This window comes from Gymnoscopelus microlampas (assembly GCF_963454915.1).
Source record: "Gymnoscopelus microlampas genome assembly, chromosome: 23".
NCBI classification, from domain to species: domain Eukaryota; kingdom Metazoa; phylum Chordata; class Actinopteri; order Myctophiformes; family Myctophidae; genus Gymnoscopelus; species Gymnoscopelus microlampas.
In genome coordinates, this window is record NC_139960.1 from 18930916 (window position 1) to 18953238 (window position 22323).

Genomic DNA, 22323 nt, shown 5'->3' on the forward strand with positions numbered 1-22323 from the left:
ACTATGCCAAAACCTAACCTTGTTATTCCTAAATTTAACCTCAGTAACCTTACCTCAGTAACCACCTAACCTTAAACGTATTCAGTTAAACGAATACAAGAAACGCTAGGGGCGAGTGGTCCGCGAAAAAAATGGGGCGAGCCTTTCGGTTACCCATGAGTCAGGTTGATAAATGTTTCATCAACCTGTCATTGTCTGTTATCATACAGACTAAATTGTGACCGCAAATCCGTTATGCAATGAGGGGTAGAGATATGGAATCAGATCTATCACAATCGGTTCTGCCACAAAATTGAATTGATGTCCATTTTAAATGTGGTTAATGCAGCAACAGTCCTGGCACACATTGCACACACATTACTGCAACCATCTAGCATTGAGATTGGCAGGTCAAAGATCTGGCATTAGATCTGGCAAGAGATTGTGTGTGTGCATGTGATTCTGCAACATTTGACAATGCACGGTGACTGATATGTGTCGAGTTGCCTAATCCTTTAAATCTTTTTATGTCAAAGTTCAGATATGGGAAATACTGTCGGTAAATGGAAAGATAGTATATCTTCAGAGTGAAGAATTCTTTTTTTTTTTACTGAAAGGGAAAGCGTGTCTGAGAATACAGTAAGTGTTTGATCACCATGACCTTTGACAGAAATTCTGTCTTTATATGTTCATTGATGAGGAAAAACCCTAGCATGAAACACGTGAAGTGAAACTGAGCAGGCAGGCGTGCTCCTCACCTGCTCACAGTTTCACTTCACACAGTGTCGTCCAGTGTCCGCTCCCCTCTCCTCCAGAGAGGACTATGGTAGTACTGGTGAAAAATACAGGTCTTGTGAAGAAATCCACAAAGCGACACAAAATGGTTGTGAAGTGAAGAACTCAACTTCACAAACATCACCTTAGGCTTAGGACAGTCTCTCTCTGTTCTTCCCCTCCGCGCGCGTTCCCGGCGCCACGGTTACAACTTCATCCTAGGGGAAACACTGCTATGGCATGTACTCTGTTGCGTTAGCTCTTGGCGCTATCAGCCATAGTGTGTTGTTTACTCATTGTTTATTGAATTTATTAGGACCCCCATTAGCTGTTGCATAACAACATTGACACCACGGAGCAGAGCATGGGGCCCGCCAAGCCTTCGCTAGGGGTCCGCGACGACATGCAGCAGAGCGTCGGGTTCGCGGACCAAAAACGTCTCTCTGTGAAGCACAACGTGTGGAGCTGCACCATGCTAGCCTGGAAACCAGACGAATCTGCCTGTGCAAAAAATAATAATAATAGCCCTCTGCAGATTGGGCACCAATCAGGGCCCAGTATTCATATATGGGGCGGGTTTATCACCAGAGGCATTTTTTTTATTCGCCCCTTGGAAATGCAGGTTCCACACAGAGATTCCAGACTAATATCTACGTAGTGATATTAGTCTGGCCAGGTTAGCACCACACGTGTGTATGTGTGTGTGTTGTAACCGTCACAGCTGGGCAGAGGCAGACAATGACTTATAGGAACACACGCCTTGCCCAAACATAACAAAAAATGTGCAAATACTTTCAGTGTGCACATCAAATAGAAACAATAAATATCAGTCTGGAGGCAGGAAAGGTGTCTGACTCTGATATAGCTCTACTCTGGTCAAAGATCTCTCCCTATCCCTCCCTACGCACACTACAATGTAATGAACAGAGTTACGCTACTTTAAGTTGCATCAAAGTTGTACACACTGTCTCTGTGTAACAATGTATATTTCAGGCCCGGACGGTTGGCGTAACCGTCTGGGCACCTAGGCTGGATTCCTGACAGCGTGCCGCGGGTTCGAGTCCCGACAACCTTTGCTGCGTGTCACTCCCCATTTCCTGTCGGCCTATCAATAAAGGCATAAAAGCCCCGCCAAAAAATCTAAAATTAAAAAAAAAAAAAAAACATATTTCAATATTTCACCTTTCTCTTAGTTATGACATTGCTGTTAAGTATTTTGTTCATTGGACAGCTTGCTGTCTAACACACACTCTCTCTCTTGCAATAACCCATGATCTCTCACCCAGCAAAAACAGACACGCTCACTCAGCTTTCTCACTATATCCGACTCTCTCTCTCTCTCTCTCGATTAGAGCCTGACCAATGCCTGATTTTTGGGTCTGATACCGATCCCGATTTTGTCCTAAACCACCGTTTACCAATGTTTTGATCGTTACTTTGTCAAAAACAAAAACTTCTAAAAAACTTGTCAAAAGCAAAATCTTCTAATCAATTTGAGAAACTTAGAATTGATAAAGTTTCAATTAGAGAACATTTAACGTATAAATGAACAGAAATACCTTTGATAGATACAAAATGAACACATGAACTGAACTGTATTATTATTTATTATTATATATTTAACGTTCACACATGAATTAATGTTTAGACATGAAAACCGTTACTTACATTGTTAGTAAATAAATAAACATTAACTGTCGGCATAGGCAGTAAAATTACATTTAAGTTTAACATCCAGTCATCCACCCACCCAATGATATTATGAACATAAACAGTGGGTGACTTTCATATATGTAGGCACTGGGCTCAGACAGGTCTGTTTCAAGCCCACTGCTTTCCAATGAGACATAGCTGGCTGCCCTCACATTGCCCTGGCAGAGGTTCAGCCACGCTGTGTGCGAGGCGAGCAGCAAGTCAAAAAAAGACCTCAGCACTCAGCCTGTGCTGCAGTGCAGACAGGTAGCGTACAGCCTACGAGTCCAGCACATGCCATTAAATATCGCTGCAGCTGATTGTGATGCAAGACAAGGGTTTTCCATTGCCTCCCCTATGAGCCTGAAGTATGACTGGTATGTGAAATACTGTTATCAGCACTTGGGTGCTCCAGCCTGTGCAGTGTTGATTTAGTCGACTAAAACTATGACATTTTGGTCGACTACCTTTTTTCACTGACGAAAACCAAATAAAAACTAAATAAAAACTAAATAAAAACTAAGCTATGATGACTAAAACTAAGACTAAATATATTGACAATTTCGTCAACAAATAAAAACTAGACTAAAATGTTAGTGAGGGACTAGTGGAGAGGAGATCCAGTAGAACTAAAAGACAAGTCATTTTATGCTTGGTTGCGCTCAGGTGTTGCGCTATGAAAATAGCAGATCTACAAGCTCACAACGCGTTTTCAGCATGCAACCAAGTGTAAAATCAGCCATTACGACGCCATCAAGGCACCGCCAAAATACATTTTAGTCGACTAAATCAACTGTAGATTTAGTCGACTATAATCTTATGATATTTAGTCGACTAAAACTAGACTAACAGTAAAACATTTCAGATGACTAAAATATGACTAAAACTAAATGGAATTTGTTTAAAAATCAACACTACTGCTGCTGTGTAACAATGGATGGGAAAGAGAGGGGGAAAAGGCTTCGGCATGGTGATGGAAGAGAGGAGGAGAAGAAGAGAGGAAAAGGGGAATTGTGCGTCTCACAGAAGTGGTGTGTGGTCCTGTGCTGAGCTCACCCTAGCACCTGACATGGTGAACGACTACCAGACCAAACCGAACTGAACCGAATCAGGCCGCTCTACTCTGGAAAGACCTGTGCCCACAGATCATGTGATGTTGAATGATCTGTGGGCACAGAGTGTGTGTGTGTGTGTGTGTGTGTGTGTGTGTGTGTGTGTGTGTGTGTGTGTGTGCGTGCATGCATCACGCCGCTTGTGACACTGTACCACACGACCGCCGCTTCTTGTTTGCAAGCCTCCAGACCACAGTGACACGATGACAAACTGTTTCCAGGGTTACAGCTATAGGACGAGTGAACACTAAAGCTGCTCGTGTGTGTGTGTGTGTGTGTGTGTGTGTGTGTGTGTGTGTGTGTGTGTGTGTGTGTGTGTGTGTGTGTGTGTGTGTGTGTGTGTGTGTGTGTGTGTGTGTGTGTGTGTCTCTCTCTCTGTAACGTGCCTTTGTGCACACAGCACAGCCAGAGAATGAGGACGAGAGCAATGGGTCTCAGGCGGGCTTACATGAGGTGAGGCCTCAGTGTACATGATGACATCACCTCCGCTCCGCCCCCACGTCTTTTACACACATTACTTTATGCATAGTTCAACAATGAGTGACGTTTCCTAAGGGATTTGGATACAGTATATTGGTTTTGCGATCATAATCAGGGCTAATAATGTTAAGCTTTAGGGTTGAACACGGCATGCACACGTGTCATGCATAAACAACATACATGCATAAATACAAACACAATTGCAGCTCACTGATGGAATGCATGTTGGAACGGCAGCCTCTCTGAACGTGCGTAGTCAAAAAGCTATGATCAGCACGTACACACACACACACACACACACACACACACACACACACACACACAACTACTATGATATCATATTCAGCATGAACACCACACCCACGGACAAACAGTGGTGTCTCCGTTGCACACTCTGGCACACAGCTTGTGTTCTTTAACCAATTTAGACCGGGAACGCATCTGTGTGTCATTTTTTGATTTCTTTGGGCTATATTAAAAAAATAGCAGATCTACAAGCTCGTAGCGCGGCACGAGTGCCGCACTACGAGCTTGTAGAGCTGCTATTTTTGGAAAATAACGAAATATTTTGAGATGGGGGTCCGCAGCCAAATACATGGTATTTTGGGTGGCCCTTGACATGAAAAAAGTTTGAGAACCCCTGATATTATAGCAACATAGGTTTTTTTCAAAAAACTGTTAGTATTTAGAAGACATTTGTAAAATCTCCAGAAGCAAAGATTTGAGTTAAAAATGTTCACTATATATTCAAAAGATTTGCACAAATTTTCACGATTTTTCAAAAATAGCAGATGCGTTCCCGCGCGGTCTTAATGGATTAAAACACACAGGGAAGGGTTGCAGTGTAATATATGGATGAGGTGGGTGAGTCATTGTCTGTGATTAAAACCAGCGCTGCAGCCCCAGAACCATGGCCCCTCCTTGGGTCAGATCCAACACAACATATCACCCAGCGGGCGACAACACAAGAGAGAGCTGCTGAATGCATCAATACACAACACCTGACATTTAGATTTACCTGCATAATGGTGTCAGAGCACAGTCAAAATAATAGGTTATTTCCTCCACATAAACTAAAAGAGTAAATGCATGTTAAAAAAGCCGTCTGGCCAATCCGAGCCGGTATTTGGGACTCAAATAGTGGGTGAATAAAAGGCTCCATCTGGCAACCCATCGTCGCCCTGGTGATCGCGAGGGACATTTTCTTTTGCACAAAAGCTCTTCAGCAAACTCACATCCTTCCTGCAAAAACCACCCCTCTCCCTGAACCCCCATAACAAAAACCCAGGCTTTCCAGGAGAGGAAATCGCCTGAGAGAGAGAGCGACAAAAGCAAAGCAGACAGAGTCAGGGCCCTCGCTCACAAAAAATGTGTTCTTGTTTGACAAAAGGTAGTCATCATTATCCAGCTGTGACAGGCTGATGATTACGCTGGGCTCTGTCGTTTTGTCGTTGCTCACTTCCTTTATGGCACTTATTGCCTATTCTATTTTCATCGCACTCGCTCCACACTGATTCTATTATAGCTGCGGTGACTTCTTAGTCCACGAGATGCCATTAACTTTTGCAGTCACTCTCACTCATAGTCCGAGTGAAACGGAGATGACCGTAAAATGAACAAAGTAACAAACAGGTTAAGTACAGCAGCTCTGCCTTGTTAGTACTGGCTCTGTGACAGTGCCAACAGCCAACACACAGATACAAACACAGAGACATACTTCCTTCCACATTATGGGTTTATAGGGTTTGTGGTCCAGGTAGGGCATAGTATGGCGTTCCTATTACCACGGTGAAAAAGCAAAGTATATACACATACATGAACTGCAATGGACAGGGAGCACAGCTTTCTCTACAATATCTTTAGTCAATCAGTGTAACCACTTTAAATCTGGCGTCTCTATTCTGGGCATGTCAAAACAAAAAAGCAGCCTGACGATAACACCTTGGCCTGTGTGTGCCAAGACAAAACCCAGTAGTTCCTGTATTGTGACCTTACAACACACAAAATCACAGTCAGTCAACACGGCATGTTTTAACATTTCTTGATTGCAGAAGCTCTGGACCTAACGCAGACAATTTAGGCATTTGGCCAACATAGAGATTTGAGATTTACCCTCACCCCCCAGCTGGCTGTCACTGTAGTAGTAGCAGTCAGCAGCAGCAGAGGAGAGCAGCCCGCTGCACGCCCTAAGTCAATATCACTCTCGGCTGTGGGTTAGATATCAGCACGAATGCATACAGAAGGGACAGGATCCTCCGTCTGATGGATCAATGTTATGTTTCCTCCAGGATTCACATTGAACTGGTGACAGTCACATGAACAGCAAAGCATACAGCCCGTCAATGTCAGACTGTATGCTTTGCTCATCATGTGTCAGGCTGACACCACAGACTTTGTTGAGGCTTGTGCCACTTGAGTAGCTCAGAGAGATAAGAGGCCTGCACTGGTGTGGTGACAAAGGCAGAAATCACAGAACTATGTTAAGTATTCAGTAAGGGGAAGCGATGGCTGACGCGTACCACCACGACATAACATGTGCCAAGGTGCACTCTCGGAAAGTTATTGCAGATGAACCACAAAGGCTGCCATCTTTTTGGTACCACCGATATAAGGCAACAGACATGAAGATGCATCCTTGTGACAAGCAACTCCCGGCAGTCTTCAGAAAGCAGAATACAAGCAAGCCCTTGGGACAGCAGGAAAAACAATAACACTACTAGCTACTAGCAGTACAAGAATATGAAGCACAGTCAAGAATGCATGCAAAGTGATCGGTCCCAATAACATCCGACATGACATAGCACTAGTTATTGTGCATTCAGAGAAAACAAACATTTGCCAAATAATTTAAAAAATCTACATCAACACAGCATTGTGACACACAATATTGCAATACTCAAGTCAAGTGTAATGATATTTTCTGACACACAATATTGCAATACTCAAGTCAAGTGTAATGATATTTTCTTACACTACTAATAACTGCAGAAAAAGGCAATCGATCCATTCCAAAACAGATTTTTTTATCATCTTAACCCTTGCTACTACTTCACTCTGGCAGATTAGTCTGGTTTCCAGGCTAATTACCATAACAACACCGTACCGAGCACCTCTCAACCAAACATCTCTCATCTTCTCTGCTCTATCAAGCTCCTTGGACACTGCACACACACAGCAAAATCTTCAGTGTTGATGTAACTCTAAGAGTCTAAAATGGAGCCAAATGGACATTTACTATGCACATAATGATAATCCCAGTCCTACTGTGTTCAGTTACAAATTAACCCAATTGATTCTCTCTACATTCATCACCTTAAAAAAAAAAGGTCAAAAGGTTGTATCGCCATGGCGACAAAAGTGTCTGTTTCATAGGTACCCTGCAACTCGTCAATGGAGGGGTGAGGGGTGAAATCAATGGCCAATGATATTGCATACTGCAAAATGCAATATCACAGATGGAGGTAATAAATGCGTCATAGGCGCTGTCTCTTGCAACCAGCATGTTGATCCATAATATGAACCTTAAGAAGACCTCTAGTCTGGATGGAGCAAGCATGGTATGCCTGGATGGCCTATTCAGACACCTGTCCTCCAGCAATAATGTATTACATTTCTCCCCACACTGCGTTATTGTGCAGGGGTGGGGAGAAACACACTTGATGCTCAAACTGACACAAACATCTACTCAGAGGTAAGCAGCATCTTTGGCCTGAAGTAAAAAACCTTCCTTGGCGTATTCCAACCAACCAGCAAGCTCCATGCAAGATTAGGGTGAGAACAATGGGTGGGCGGGCTCCAGATTATATTTCCTTTCTTTCCTGAGACACAGATCTGACCTGGAGGGAAGGGATAGGGGGGGCGGGGGCATAGTAAAGAAGATGACATATAATCTATTGCCACCAGTGAATCACCCTGCAGGGATTTTAAATGATTGCTGCCCTTTAACACCAGGCTGACTGGGAAGCAGGATGGACAGGGTCCCGGCCCAGAGGGGCTGAGTGAGTGGGAGGGAGGGAGGGGGGAGGAATTCTCCAAATTCCAGGGAAGACCATCAAAGCATGCATGAGTTGGTCATCCCTGTCAACCGACCACTGAACCACTGAACTACTACTGTGTTACAACAACACCCCCTCTCCCCTCCCCTCCAAAAGGGCTGCAAGATCACCTCCAGCAGAGTTCCAATGGCAGCAGTTATTTTGCATAATGTTATTTTCACCCTTTCTTCTCTTTTTTTTTTGCCTCCGATAGTCTGTGAGGGTTTTCCTTCATATTAGAGTTTTTCTTTTTTGCTCATGATGTCATCAAATAGCTGGTTAAATCAACTCAATACGGTGCACTCCCGACATGTTTCAATGTCAGAATTTACTGTTTGATCAAGTATGCTGTGTGCAGTGGTTAAAGTGCTTTATGGTGACCATGTCACCTCTTCTTTGATCTTGGCATCGTTACGTGACAGATGCAGGCTAACCCTAGCATTCAACTGAGTCAATGCTGTAAATCTAGGGCAACACACTTCAACCCTATTATTATATTTATTTATTTTTTTAAGTAGCAAAAATAGACGATCTACAAGCTCACAAGCTGTGAGCTTGTAGATCGGCTACGTTCGCTTAGAGCAGAAACACACAGAAAGACAATACGGGTCCACCACAGCCTCTGATGATTTGATATTGTGCTGTATGACTGGGAGAAAAAATGAGTGTCAACAACATAAGCACCATGTGTGTGTGTGTGTGTGTGTGTGTGTGTGTGTGTGTGTGTGTGTGTGTGTGTGTGTGTGTGTGTGTGTGTGTGTGTGTGTGTGTGTGTGTGTGTGTGTGTGTGTGTGTGTGTGTGTGTGTGTGTGTGTGTGCGTCTGGTCTCTCCTCCGTATCTGTGCAGTAGGAATGAGGGCAGGCAGTGGGGCCCGGGGGCCATCGTCTGCCTCATGAATAACAAGCATTCATTAATACACACACACACACACACACACACACACACATACAGCATAGAAACACACAGAGCCTCTCTCTCTCACTCACACACACTCACACGCACACACACAGCCATACACACAAAGGCTAATAACACATGCATGCATGCAGGGGACACCAGGGCTCTGGGTTGATTGTATGGTCCTTGGTCATTGCATGTCCAAGGAATCAGAAAGTAGAAGTAGCTAGAGCTGTCACGATTACAAAATTAAGTTGACGATGAATTATCACTCAAATAATTGCCATTAACGATTTAATTGTGTTTCTGTCGTTGAAAATTATTGGAACATTATGAATAAAAAAACCTTCCGTTTGGCTTTTAGCTTTCGTAAACAAAGGTTGCACAGTGCAGATATGACAAATAACACATATTTAATGACTTTATTACTTAAAAATAAACATTAATAGTGGAAATAGACGATCTATAAGCACAAAACGCGCAACACATATTTAATTACTTTATACTTAAAAATAAACATTAATAGTGGAAATAGCCGATCTATAAGCACAAAACGCGTCGCATCGCGACGCGTTTTGAGCTTATAGATCTGCTATTTCCACTATTTTTGACATTTTTAGAAAATATATGACATTTTTCAACATGGAATTGATTCGGCATGACGACTATGCAAAAATAATTGCGATTATATAAAATAATTGCGATTAGACGATTATGTAATAATTGTGACAGGCCTAGACGTAGAGTATCAGAATGCAGGGTGAGTGGAGAGTCCTCGGCTAGACTAGTCAGTATGCAGCGATATGCCCACATATCAGCCCACCAGGCCGGGTTGAGAGGCCGAGCAACACAGCCAGAAGCTCAGGGAAAAACTTTGCCGCCATGATAACACGCCAAACACACAGAGAAACCCATTCATATGGACTGAAACGAGCTGAAGAAAATGAGAGTGCCCACAAAACGAGCATATAGGCAGACATTCTGACAGAGACCAGTGCGCGCACACACACACACACACACACCACCCAGCATCCCTCTGTCCCAGTATATGAAAGGCAGATTGTGAGGGCTATTTCTGGAGGGCCTGAGAGGCTACAGGCCTGCTCTGGAACGACGACGGAGGAAGTGGCAACCCGCAGACGGGCATCGCTGGCAAAGATTACAGCCGCGCGCGCTCCCTCTCACATCCACTCTCATTCTCAATCTGGCCGCCTTCTCCCTGTAGGAACGCTGCACTTCCTTTTTCTGACTGAGCATTTGCCTTCATCAAGAAGAGTGACATCTCCTCCTCCGGCTGCGTTTGTGCAAACAACACAAACATCACAACCGACAGACGAGACGAGCGTTCACTTTTGATTCATTAACCCATTAAGACCTGAGGCGATTCTTAAAAATGTTTTCTAAATAAAAAAAATAAAAAAAAGAATGTTTTCAAGATTTTTCAAAAATAGCAGATCTACAAGCTCATAGCGCGGCACTCGGTGCCGCGCTATGAGCTTGTATATCTGCTATTTTTTAATAGCCAAAGAAATCCAAAGTGACACAGATGTGCTTGTATGGTGTTGGCCTGCAATGCACACACATGTGTGTGTGTGTGTGTGTGTGTGTGTGTGTGTGTGTGTGTGTGTGTGTGTGTGTGTGTGTGTGTGTGTGTGTGTGTGTGTGTGTGTGTGTGTGTGTGTGTGTGTGCGCGTGCACGCGTGCACGTGTGTGTTCTGTGCACTGCTGACAGAAAAGGCTGGTGTTGGAGGTACAGGGCAGAGTAAAGCTAGCCTCTGTGTGCCAGGGCTGTCACTGTGTGCTGAATACCAACTGGCCCTGTATTCTGTTTGGGCCACCATTGCATTCACAAACACCCTTCCACCGCACCTCAGCAATCAGCCAGGCAGATGGGGGTAGAATGGAACTCTCTGTGTGTGTGTGTGTGTGTGTGTGTGTGTGTGTGTGTGTGTGTGTGTGTGTGTGTGTGTGTGTGTGTGTGTGTGTGTGTGTGTGTGTGTGTGTGTGTGTGTGTGTGTGTGTGTGACTGTGTGTGTGTGTGTGTGTGTGTGTGTGTGTGTGTGTGTGTGTGTGTGTGTCTCTTCAGTCTCCTCTTGAATGAGGCCCCAGTTCACACCCCTTTCCTGGTTTTCAGAGCCCACAGATAGATACACACACACACACACACACACAAGGACAATCTGGATTCTCACTCTGAACACAACTCCCTCGGGCCCACTCCCCTATTTCCTGTTTGGGATGTGGACGGAGTATCCGATTCGCTAGCCGTATTCTCAGCGTCGCGGAGGGGGCCGGGCTGTCAAAATACAGCAACGGTTTCACAAGAGACCCATGGCTATAGGCGGGACCGCACCCCTGCAACTTTTGGACTCCTTCCCCACCCCGTGGCCCGGCCATCTTGGCTCTGACAGAGATCCAGTGATAGTACGACAGACAAGTGTGGGTTGAGCACAATGGGAGCAACCCGACACCTCTGTGACAAATAAGACGGGATGAATAGGAGGACGCTGAGGGTTCTTCCCTCTGGTCAGCCTCCACCAGAACAGGGGCGTGTTCAATGTGCAAAACTGTCACTGGCTGCAGAAACACCAGCGAAACCTGCCCTCGACCAGGAATGGCTGAGGTCTATGGCTAATTAGAGTGGTGAGGAGACATTTATCCCAGCTTGGTGCTCTGGAGGTAAACTACAGGTGCTTGCTAATGTGGTAGAACAACGCAACAAGCAATGATGATGTCAGCCCTCAAAAACCTGTCAGCACCGGTGATGCTTGCAAAAACTTCCACTGACTGTCTCAATGGCAGACAGTAGGATGTGGCAAGTGGCAACGCCTCCCCACACACACGCGCGCATACCTCCTCCCACCAGTGAGTGCTCTCTTCTCAGTCTTAATGATGACGTCAGGGACAACAAAACTTAAAGAGGTTATAGGAAAGCAACAACAGAACAGACTAGAGCAAGCTAATGTATTGATCTGATTGTGGAGGATCTACTTAGGAGATTAGTTGTTGTTGCGGGGAGTCAGTGCATCAAAAGATGGTGATGGTGGGAGAGTGAGATAATGATGAAGTTATGTCCATTTATTTCATGCCACCAAAAACCATGAAAGGCACCGTTGTGACACTTACACATGAAGTAATTCATTGTAAACACTGTGGCGGCACAGTGAGGAAATGCCAGTCATCATCACTGTTAAGTGCTTGGTTTTACAAGGCACAGAAGCCTTGATCACCAAGTCACTGAGGCTGCAATGTCTGGTTCCCAGATGCCTTTTTACAGGCCAAGTCTGCTACGCCTTCAATCAAGAGCAGCAGGGTAGAACAGGAAGGAGAGATTCTGCAGCGTCTGCAGGCAGCGTCCACGTTATAACATCCTGCCAATCCCAGAGCACGAATTTAGCCCTTTCAAAAAGCGAGATGCAATGAGCAGAAAGCAGAAAAGTAATGTTCGTTGCCACTTCGTCAGATACTGTAAAAGCCCTTCCGTGGCTTGCTTTTACTCGCAGAGATCTTGTCATGCTACAATTTCCTCTATTGAATAAATCATAGGCAAAACCCCACTCTATAAATAAAAAAAAGCCCCACGTTACAAGTTTTCTACTAGCTACACGCTTCCTTTGGATAAGGCGGGCTGAATATTTCATGATTAAAGGGCCATTATACTGCTCAGATCTAGGCCAAGGCACGAACTGGGGGGAGAGTCAGATAACGGTCCAACACTCCCCATCATTCTCAACAACACAACAGAGGGGAACTGAGCTCTCCAGACTGGGACTGGGGGATCTGGGAGGGGCAACGCCATCTAGGTTAATCCACACACAAACACACAAAGAACACCAATCAACAATTCTTCTGAGAAGAAGAGCTGCGATTCTCGTTCAAATAAATAGCAAGACTATGGGAAAGGGAAAGCAGGCAAGGTCATGATGAAATAGCTGTTGTGCTGTTCCAACTAGATGGCCAGTTGGCCACTTACTAAGCAACAGTGCTGACAGTTTGCTTTGCTGTACAGCAGTGGTTCCTTTGGGTCTGTAACTCTGACAGTACAAATTGGTTCCATTTGTAGACTGTCAGAGTTAAGGGGAGACCTTGACATTTAAGTTTAAGGTTTGAGAACCATTGCTGTCCGACATCCATCCATCCCTACCCAGCTTTATTTCTACTTCACCAGGTCACTTCACACAGAAGATCTGACAGCGACACTTCTTCTTGCACCGCTACTCCTAAACGATGGCAAGAAACGACCTCGACGAAACGGGGAATAAACCAGTCTAAGCTCACGCTGACTGTCAAAGAGTAACACATCATCAGCATACACACCAGCCACACAGACAGCAGCAGCCCAGCCCGACTGATGAAGCCTCATTTATACTTAGTTGCACACTGGTGTTGCCTGCAGTTAATAGCAGATCTACAAGCTCACAATGCATCACATTCGTGACGCGTTGTTGTGAGCTTGTAGATCTGCTATTTACTGAGCATGGCACCGGCACACAACCAAGTGTAACTAAGGCTTTGACGTTAACGGAGCAGTAAAACATATGCACCGCTCATTCAGTCAGTCACACAGTCTCCCATGGAGGGATGTGGGACACCACCGGTTAGGTGACAAGCTAGCTACTAAGTAGACTAATCCCGTGAGGCCTTAAAAACATCCACGGCCCACAGTTGAGTGCCGTGTCCCGTCTGACAGCACCGGGCTGCGGGGAACCGCTGTGTCCCGGGCCAGCCCGTCCCCCCGCCCGGTCCCCGCCTCCCTCCCTCTGACTGTTTACCAGGGCTGAACCCGTGGCTAAATACGGCTGTTAGCCGAGCAGGCTAACTGCTAACAACCAAACCACCCACCTCTCTTATCGAGGTCGTAGCCGACCACCAAGAAGTAGTCGGCGAGCCTGGCCATCTCTCCACGTCCGGGGCGAGTATTGCCCTGTTATCTCGCTAAATCCGTCTTCTTTCGCGGTCAATAGTCCGTTTACGTCCTGCCGGTGAGAGACACCAGACGGGCGACAGTAGCATCCCTCCAGCTGTATCCCGCCGCCATACTGTCAGTCTGCCTGGCCCGCACACTGGGGCTACGACGCGGCTGCGCACTGTGGCTCCCAGGGAGGGCTCGTCTGTCACAAGCGTCATGGAACCACTTGTTCCTGGTTTGCGATTTTTTTACATTTACAACTCTTACATCTACCTAAACGTTCATATTTCAAATATAAAGTGCTGACCCCATGCCACGGATGTAACAAGTTGAGCCGGCAAAGGTCTAAGTACCTGTATATTCCGTATTATTCAATAAAAAGCTTTTTAATCCGATCGCCAGCCATTTTCTTCGAATTTTCTCCGATGCTCTCAACTATGCGATACTACTGGTTGGGAGGTGTATTGCACTCTGATACATTACAAAAAATAATAAAAAATAATAGAAAATGGCCGCCGATCGGATTAAAATGCTTTTCATTTAACAATACGGGAGATACGGGTACTTATCGCGGGCCGGCTCAACTTGTAACATCCGTGGCTCGGAGGTAAGCACTTTATATTTGAAATCTGAACGTTTATGTACATGTGAGAGTTTTAAATGTAAAAAAAAAAAAAAAAAACAGGAACAATCGGTTCCATCATGTTTCAGGGCTAGGGCGCATGTAGCCCTGGTCCAGAGCGTCAGTGAGTTCTCTCTAACGTTCTGCCAGCCGCGCTGCTCTGCTCATAGACCCAAAATTACACTGCCGTGCGAGGTCTCCGTCTTTAGTAAAAAATAAACAAAACAATTTTGCTGCTCACCAAAGCAAGGCCTGTTTTGTATTGTTGAAAGTCTATTCTCGAAGGTGGGAAGCCTCTCAGTACCCCACCTTCTCTGTATAGTACACTTTGGGGCAGAAAATAAAATATGTCCACCAGACGGAAACTATTTTATGTGCTCCACTGCGCCTCTACAGATCTGGTCAATATAAATTACCACTGCCCAGCTCTGTAGAGGGCGCAGTGGAATAAATTAAATAATTTCCGTCTTGCGAACATATTTTATTTTCTGCCAAAAATGTGTATTATACAGAGAAGGTGGGGTCCTGTGAGACTTTCCATCCTGGAGCATAGACTTTCAACAACACAAAACAGCCTTTGTTTCGGTAAGTGGCAAAGTAGTTTAGTTTATTTTGACTAAAGACGGAGACCTCGCACGGCAGTGTAATGTTCGGTCTATGAGCAGAGCAATGCGCCTAGCAGAGCGTTAGAGAGAACTCAGTAACGCTCTGGACCAGAGCTAAGGCGCATGGGCAGGAATGTCCCACCACGTCCCTGTATGGCCGGACCCTATGGGCCGGACCGGTTAAATGTTGTGGGACCAAAACCCCAGTGGTGGAAGAAGTACTCATATTTTTTATTTAAGTAAAAGTATCAATACCACAATATAGAAATACTGTGTTACAAGTAAGTCTGGTGTTCAACATTTACTTGAGTAAAAGTACAAAGGTATTGGTATCAAAATATACTTAAAGTACCAAAAGTAAAAGTACTCAATGTGCAGAATGTCACATTTCACAAGTTCAAAATGTATAAAAATCTACAAATGTGCAATCAAATTCTCTCTTTCACACACGACACACACACGCACGCACGCACACGCGCGCACACACACACACACACACACACACACACACACACACACACACACACACACACACACACACACACACACACACACACACAATATAATAACTTTTAAAAAAAGGGTACCATTGGAATGAGAAGTATGTAGGCTAACTCAAATTTGGCATGGGAATCAATAAGCTGCTTGCCCATGACGAGTGTGCTAAATTCATGTAGACAAGGCCACTGAAAATCTCAGCACATGTGCTGCAGCTCTGATTTATACTGATGATACACTACATGGGCAAATCATATGTAGTGTTGGGCTCGGTGATGAGACCCCCGGATATCTTTCTGCAAACAGAGGCCCGGCCGTGTGACCTGTCCTTGCCTGTCAACACTATCACAGCCCTGGGAGAATTCCACCACTTCCTGCACGGTAGCCTTTGGCCTAAAGTACTTATCAGTCCAGGATTGAAAACAATCCTAAGCATGATATTTCACATTATTTCCTGAAGCAGCACCCAGAAACAACTTCTTCCCTACTTTTTCTCACACAGCTGTTATCTCTCTGAGTTAAACGTCAGAGGAGGAGTTGACACTATCACTCTTGATAAACACTGAACGAATATAGGCCCAATGTCAGTGGGTGATAATGTGTCTAAGTCATTGCTGTCAACCACTTAGCAAATGTTATTTTCAGGGTGTTGGTATGGGTGGTGGGGTGGTCTTTGTTGTTGATGTTTAGGCTACTGTATAGCTTGACCCTGAACTTGATTTGACAAGTTGCCACTGAATGAAAATAAAATACAGTGCTATACACAACACTAAACACTGTAATTCGATTCTCTTTCCGCAATACAGCAGATGTCATTCATTGTGCATACAAGAATAAAAACGACCTAGTGTTAAACTGACCTACCACAATGTAGCAATTCCTTTTTCTGGCATGCTTAAAATAAGTGACAGTCAGATTCATTTAACTCTGAGAGTATAGCCTGAACGTATGGGTTTCGCTTACGTACGCTATTCACAAGTTCCAGAAAACGTAACTTAGCGGCTGCCCCATTGTTCCCCTTCCAAATGTACCTGTCTTCACTAATTGGCTCTATGCACAGCAGCCATATTGGAAAGAAATTGGGCCTCTTCCTTACTTCCTTCACAGGTGTTACCAATGATTCCAATGAAGGCTCTGTTCCATTTCATGCAGCACAGTGGTTCTCAAACCTTTTAATTTCAAGGACCCCCATAACTCTGAGAGTGTACAAATGTACAATGTAACCAAATGGACCCTTACGGGTCCATTTGGTTACATTTGTACACTCTCAGAGTTACACATCCGTAAGGGGCCATTTATAACCCCTTCAAGGAACCATGAGGTGTAGCTGAGTGTTTCTAGTGAGCCAACATGCACAATATCAGCACCCTGACTCTGTTTAACCAGAATGGAACAGAGCCTTCATTAGTATCATTTGGTAACACCTGTGAAGGAAGTAAGAAGAGGGCAAGAGGCCCAATTTCATTCCAATATGGCTGCTGTGCATAGAGCCTATTGCATCAGTTTATAGGCTCAGGAAGGAACATTAGAGACCTGGCTCCACGTAACACATGACACAACCCTCTCCACGTAGACAGACCTGCGACTGAGCCGGATGGTGTGATCACGTTACTTCCTCTCGACTAACCAATATAGGCAGGAAGTGGTTTGCACATGCTTGCACATCATACTGTAGCTATTTGTGAGCCATCCAGCAGTCAATTGCTGACTCTATGAGGGGCAGGTAAAGCATATACATGTTTCAATGAAGCAGCCAGTTCTCTTATTGTTTTCACTTCCCCAACTGTCTATGGAACGTTAATGGAACATATACACCAACTGATACAGTTACTGCATTGAGCTGCAATCACTTAGGTAACTACTAAATTGTTTGTGAAATCCAAAATTGGGTAATACTTTACAATTGCTATAATTTAAGTATGAATGTACAGAAACATATTGCAATCACTGTAGTGTATACAACTTTGCTATTAACAGGACTGCTTCCAAATGTTATAGTGTGGCTGGCTCCAGACCATAGACTTCTTCTTCTAGCTTTCAGTATGATAATCATCTCTAGTTAAAAAAAAAAAAGTACATATTTTCTGTCTCACCATAATAATCCAAGCAGTCAGTTTTATCAGTTTGGTAAATTCTAATCTCTCTGTCTCTCTTCTCTCTATATATACCATACGTTGATCACCAGCTAGCTCATAGTGGTTAGCCACATGTGCCAAATAAGGGCAGAGACCTATAAATGCACCCTGCTTTGACCTCCACTGAACTCACAGCTATCTAACAAATTATTGTATTGACTTCTGAATCATATGCACTCTTGTCTTATAGTCGCTGTCTACACATTTACCATGTCAAAGAATAAGACTTAAATATTATACAGATATCTCCAGATGTTTCACAATAAGGCTTCCTCAAAATCAATACATATGCAGCATATATTTCTTTATTATTATTATACTTACTATTATTATTATCATTATGCACCACAGTGGATTGAAATCCCTAGACTCTGCTGCAGTGGTGAGCAGGTACTTTAAACCCTGCGCTGTTCAAGGAACCAGGCCTTCTGCCATCCCTCACATCAGCAACACAGTCATCTGAGAAATATAGTTGACGTGCAACCATTTTTCTCCCAAGGAGATACTGATAAACATATTCATGCATTTATAACAGACTTGGCTATTGCAATGCCATCCTCTCTGGCCTTCCCGAGAAAGCCTTGGACAGAAAACAGATTATCCAACACGCTGCAGCACGGCTCCTGACCCAGAACTGAAGGACGACCCCCACATGTTATAGTTATTGTACTTTTACTCCACTACAATCATTTGAAAACTTTAGTTACTAGTTACTTTTCAGATAGGCTATAAATTATGATATTATGAAACATACATCAACCACTTTAGCCCTATTTTATACCTAGGCTATTTGAAAATAGCCGTTCTACAAGCTCACAACGCGTCGCATCGCAACGCATTGTGAGCTTGTAGATCTGCTATTTTCAAATATTTTAGTACTTTTACTTTTGGTACTTTAAGTACATTTTGACGCCAATACTTATTTACTTTTACTCAAGTAAATTTAGAATTCTGGACTTTTACTTGTAACAGAGTATTTCTATATGGCAGTATTGGTACTTTTACTTAAGTAAAACATTTGAGTACTTTTTCCACCACTGCTAAATACATGTCGTGTCTGATATGATGTTAAGGTATTGTACTTTCCATTATAGCTCCCTCAGGCCCCCTGACACCAACCTGCTCATTGTTCACAGGGTCAGGACAAAGATTTAACTAGTGTTAGTGCAGCTTTAGTGTTCATGGTCCTCGCCTCTGGAACTGCCTGCCTTTGGAACTGAGGGCATCTCTACCTGCCATCTGTGGAGACATTTAAACAAAATCTTAAAACATACTTATTTTGTCTCTCTTTTACTGAATACCTTTCATTGTTGTAATTCTAATCTATTCCATGACTTGCATTGTTGTCTAATCTTATTTTATTTTGTTTTCTGTAAAATGTCTGTAAAATAGCTACGTTGCATTGCAGTGTTTGTACTAAAGGTGCTATAAAGGTTAAAGGTATTAGTAGTAAGGCTAAAATCTGCTGATAACAGCCAAAACCTTTAACACGTGTTCGACATTCTGTACACAAGCAAACTAAAGAAAAGGGATATGTGAAAGCCTTTATATCTGCTTAGGCAAAGGAAATGTAACACATTTCTTTGTGTACAGTAAACTCTTATCTTCCTGTTTTGCGGCAATTTTGTGTTTTTACCCATAACATCATGTGCCTGGACATAATGTTATATCTGTGTTTAGTGATACACACAGCACTCCCTCTGTCCTGAACTATCAGTTATCATAAGTAATTAAACATATCATGTTTAATTACTTAACCCATTAAGACCTGGAATGTATCTGTCACTTTAGATTTCTTTGGCCATTCAAAAACAGCAGATCTACAAGCTCATAGCGCGGCACCGAGTGCCGCGCCACGAGCTTGTAGATCTGCTATTTTGTTTTGTTTTTTGCAAATCTTTGAATATATATATATTTCTTTATTTATTTTATTTAAAAAAATATATATATATTTTGTAGAATCGGAACCTCAGGGCTAAATAGGTTAAAAACACAACATTATGTGATTTTAAAGGAGCCACCTGTGTAGTCCCATGGGGGTAATTCAGTTTCAGCTTCACCCAGCTGATGGCTTCTCAGATGGTTATGATGAGCACTCAGGGGGGAGCAGTTAGGGGTTAAAGTGCGTTGCTCAGGGAGTGAGCACCCTTCGACACACAGCCAGGGAGCGAACCAGGGACCTTCTGTTTCCCCAGACAGCCTCTTTACCCATTACATTTTTGCTTTTTCTCCCCAATTTAGCTGCAATACCCATTGATTCCTCCCCACACACATTTCTGTGTGTTGTCACTGCTGTTGTATCCTACGGACTCACCTGCCAGTGAGGAGCCCCCACCAGGAGGACGTAGAGCCTTCGTCCTACTCCTCCCACCCAACAACACTCCCCGCTGACAGGTGCCGCCCCCAGCCCGTAGGATTACGTATAGTGACAAATATCACCCTCCCCGCCCCGGCTTCCCTCCCCTGAACACAGGCCAATAGGCTCTATGCACAGCAGCCATATTGTGAAGACATTCACAGGTGTTGCCAATGATACTAATGAAGGCTCTGTTCCATTCTTGGTCAAACAGAGTCAGGGTGCTGATATTGTGCATGTTGGCTCACTGGAAACACTCTGTTACACCAGTGGGTCTACAGTTGGGGTCCAGGGACCCTCATAGGCTTCCAAATGGCCCCTTACAGGTGTGTAACTCCGAGAGTGTACAAATGGAACCAAATGGTTCCATTTGTACACTCTCAGAGTTATGGGGTCGTGGAAACCACTGTGCTACACTAAATGGAACAGAGCCTTCATTAGTATCATTGGTAACACCTGTGAAGGAAGTGATATGGCTGCTGTGCATAGAGCCTATTGTGTTCATATAGTAGATGCTCGACAAAGCTGGATCCACTGCGGTGGATTCGAACCCCCAAACTGACTCCGTGGTGGTGGGCAGATACTTTAATTTTTGGGGGAAAATGAAGAAGAAAAAAATATACATATAAATGAGAATTTTGTTTGAAAAAACACGGCCTCCTCACACATTAGAAGGACAAGTCATCAGAACCAAGGATGGGTGTTTACAATGAATCTAACATGGTTAAACTGGAGTTTGAAGTTACGATGTATTTGTATGGGAAGGGGGGCGTGTCTGTTAAAATTAATACCAAATATCTAAATACTGAATCAAGCATTGTGAGCTTGTAAATCAGCTATAGTAGCACATTAACTATATGAGTACACATTACATATGTCATTAGTCTCTTGAGACTTTACATAACAAGGAGTGTTTAGGTCAGCTGCAGTCTTTTTCGTGGTTGGCACTGTTATCTAGCTGTGTCTTCTTCCCTAGCAACTCCATTCTATGCTATCATCTTTCCCACTGAAACCAGATCCTGCATTTTCCAGTGCAATGGATAAATTGGCACAGACAGCACTGTCCTCCTCCAAAGCTGTAAGTGATATTTTTTGTTAAAATGTTAAAGCTCTTTATTCTGTAGTAATCATTGCTATACAGTGTTTGTTCAGTAACAGAGGTGTCCCTTCTGTCTATCTCTTTAGTAAACAGAAAATACGCTTTCAGCCGGGTCACCAATTTCATCCAATTGGGAAATAGAACCCATTTATCAGCTTCAATTTTTATAGTGTTCCAATTCCAAGTTTGTCTGCTAATTTCTTTGTTTCATCACTTCCAAGTTCACATCTTTATTAATAGTAATGTCACTGATCACATGACCTCAATCAATTATCCAGTTCTAGGTAACATAGAAGGGGGGGCGGTTCTTATTTCCACACAACAGCTAAGGTGTATTAAAGACATAGTTCAATGTTGAAAATGAGTGGTATTGCCCTTTAAGACCATCTCATCCTCTCCAATGCACTATAACCATGCCAAACAAACTGGACCAGTGGTTCTCAAAGTGGAGTCCAGGGACTCTCAGGGTTCCTTGAAGGGGTTCCAAATGGACCCTTACGGGTCTGTAACTCTGAGAGTGTTCCATTTCTGTCAGAGTTATGGGGGTCCTTGAAATAAATGAAAAGGTTTGAGAAACAGTGTACCGGACTCTGAGACCTCGCACAGAGACAAGTGATTCGTACAAACAAACTCTGCTGTGCATCATCTCAAGCAAGCTATGTAAACAAAGTGTGCTGAGGGAGCCAAGCGGAACACCATGAGCAGGCTAGAACTCAGTGGGAAAAGTCAGGTAACAAAATTGATTTTTCATGGGGATTTAATGGTGACTTGAGCAAAAATCCTTGTAATACAAGAGATCTGCCGAATTTAACCCTGTTTATATTCAGAAAATATACAGACATAAGATATTTATTTTTGTATGGGCAGCATATCTTAATTGGGATGTCCCCAATAGGACATCAAAATAATGTGCAGGCTATTTACCATGGCCCCACGAGGGACCTGCATCAACTAATGTCATGCACCTCCACCTCATATTGTCTTGAGTAACTTGCTTGTAACTGGAGTTACATTTTTAGTGCTGCAACCATCGATTATTTACTTACAGCGATTATAGCATGAAGCACGTTTTTTTTTTAAACATTTTAATATATCAACAAATTGTTAATGTAAAAATAACAAGCTCACAA

At 43.6% G+C, this 22323-nt stretch overlaps 1 protein-coding gene across 6 annotated transcripts in view; it reads right to left on the reverse strand.

The window, feature by feature from the left end:
- The window catches only part of sbf1 (SET binding factor 1), an 89682-nt gene extending 75668 nt beyond the window's left edge, over positions 1 to 14014 (reverse strand). For all 6 annotated transcript variants that reach the window (XM_084050341.1, XM_084050340.1, XM_084050339.1 and 3 more), the window contains exon 1: positions 13812 to 14014. In XM_084050341.1, the coding sequence (XP_083906467.1) occupies positions 13812 to 13866 (55 nt within the window). In that variant the 5' untranslated portion in view covers positions 13867 to 14014. The remainder of the gene's footprint in view (positions 1 to 13811) is intronic.
- Between the last annotated feature and the right edge of the window lie 8309 nt (positions 14015 to 22323).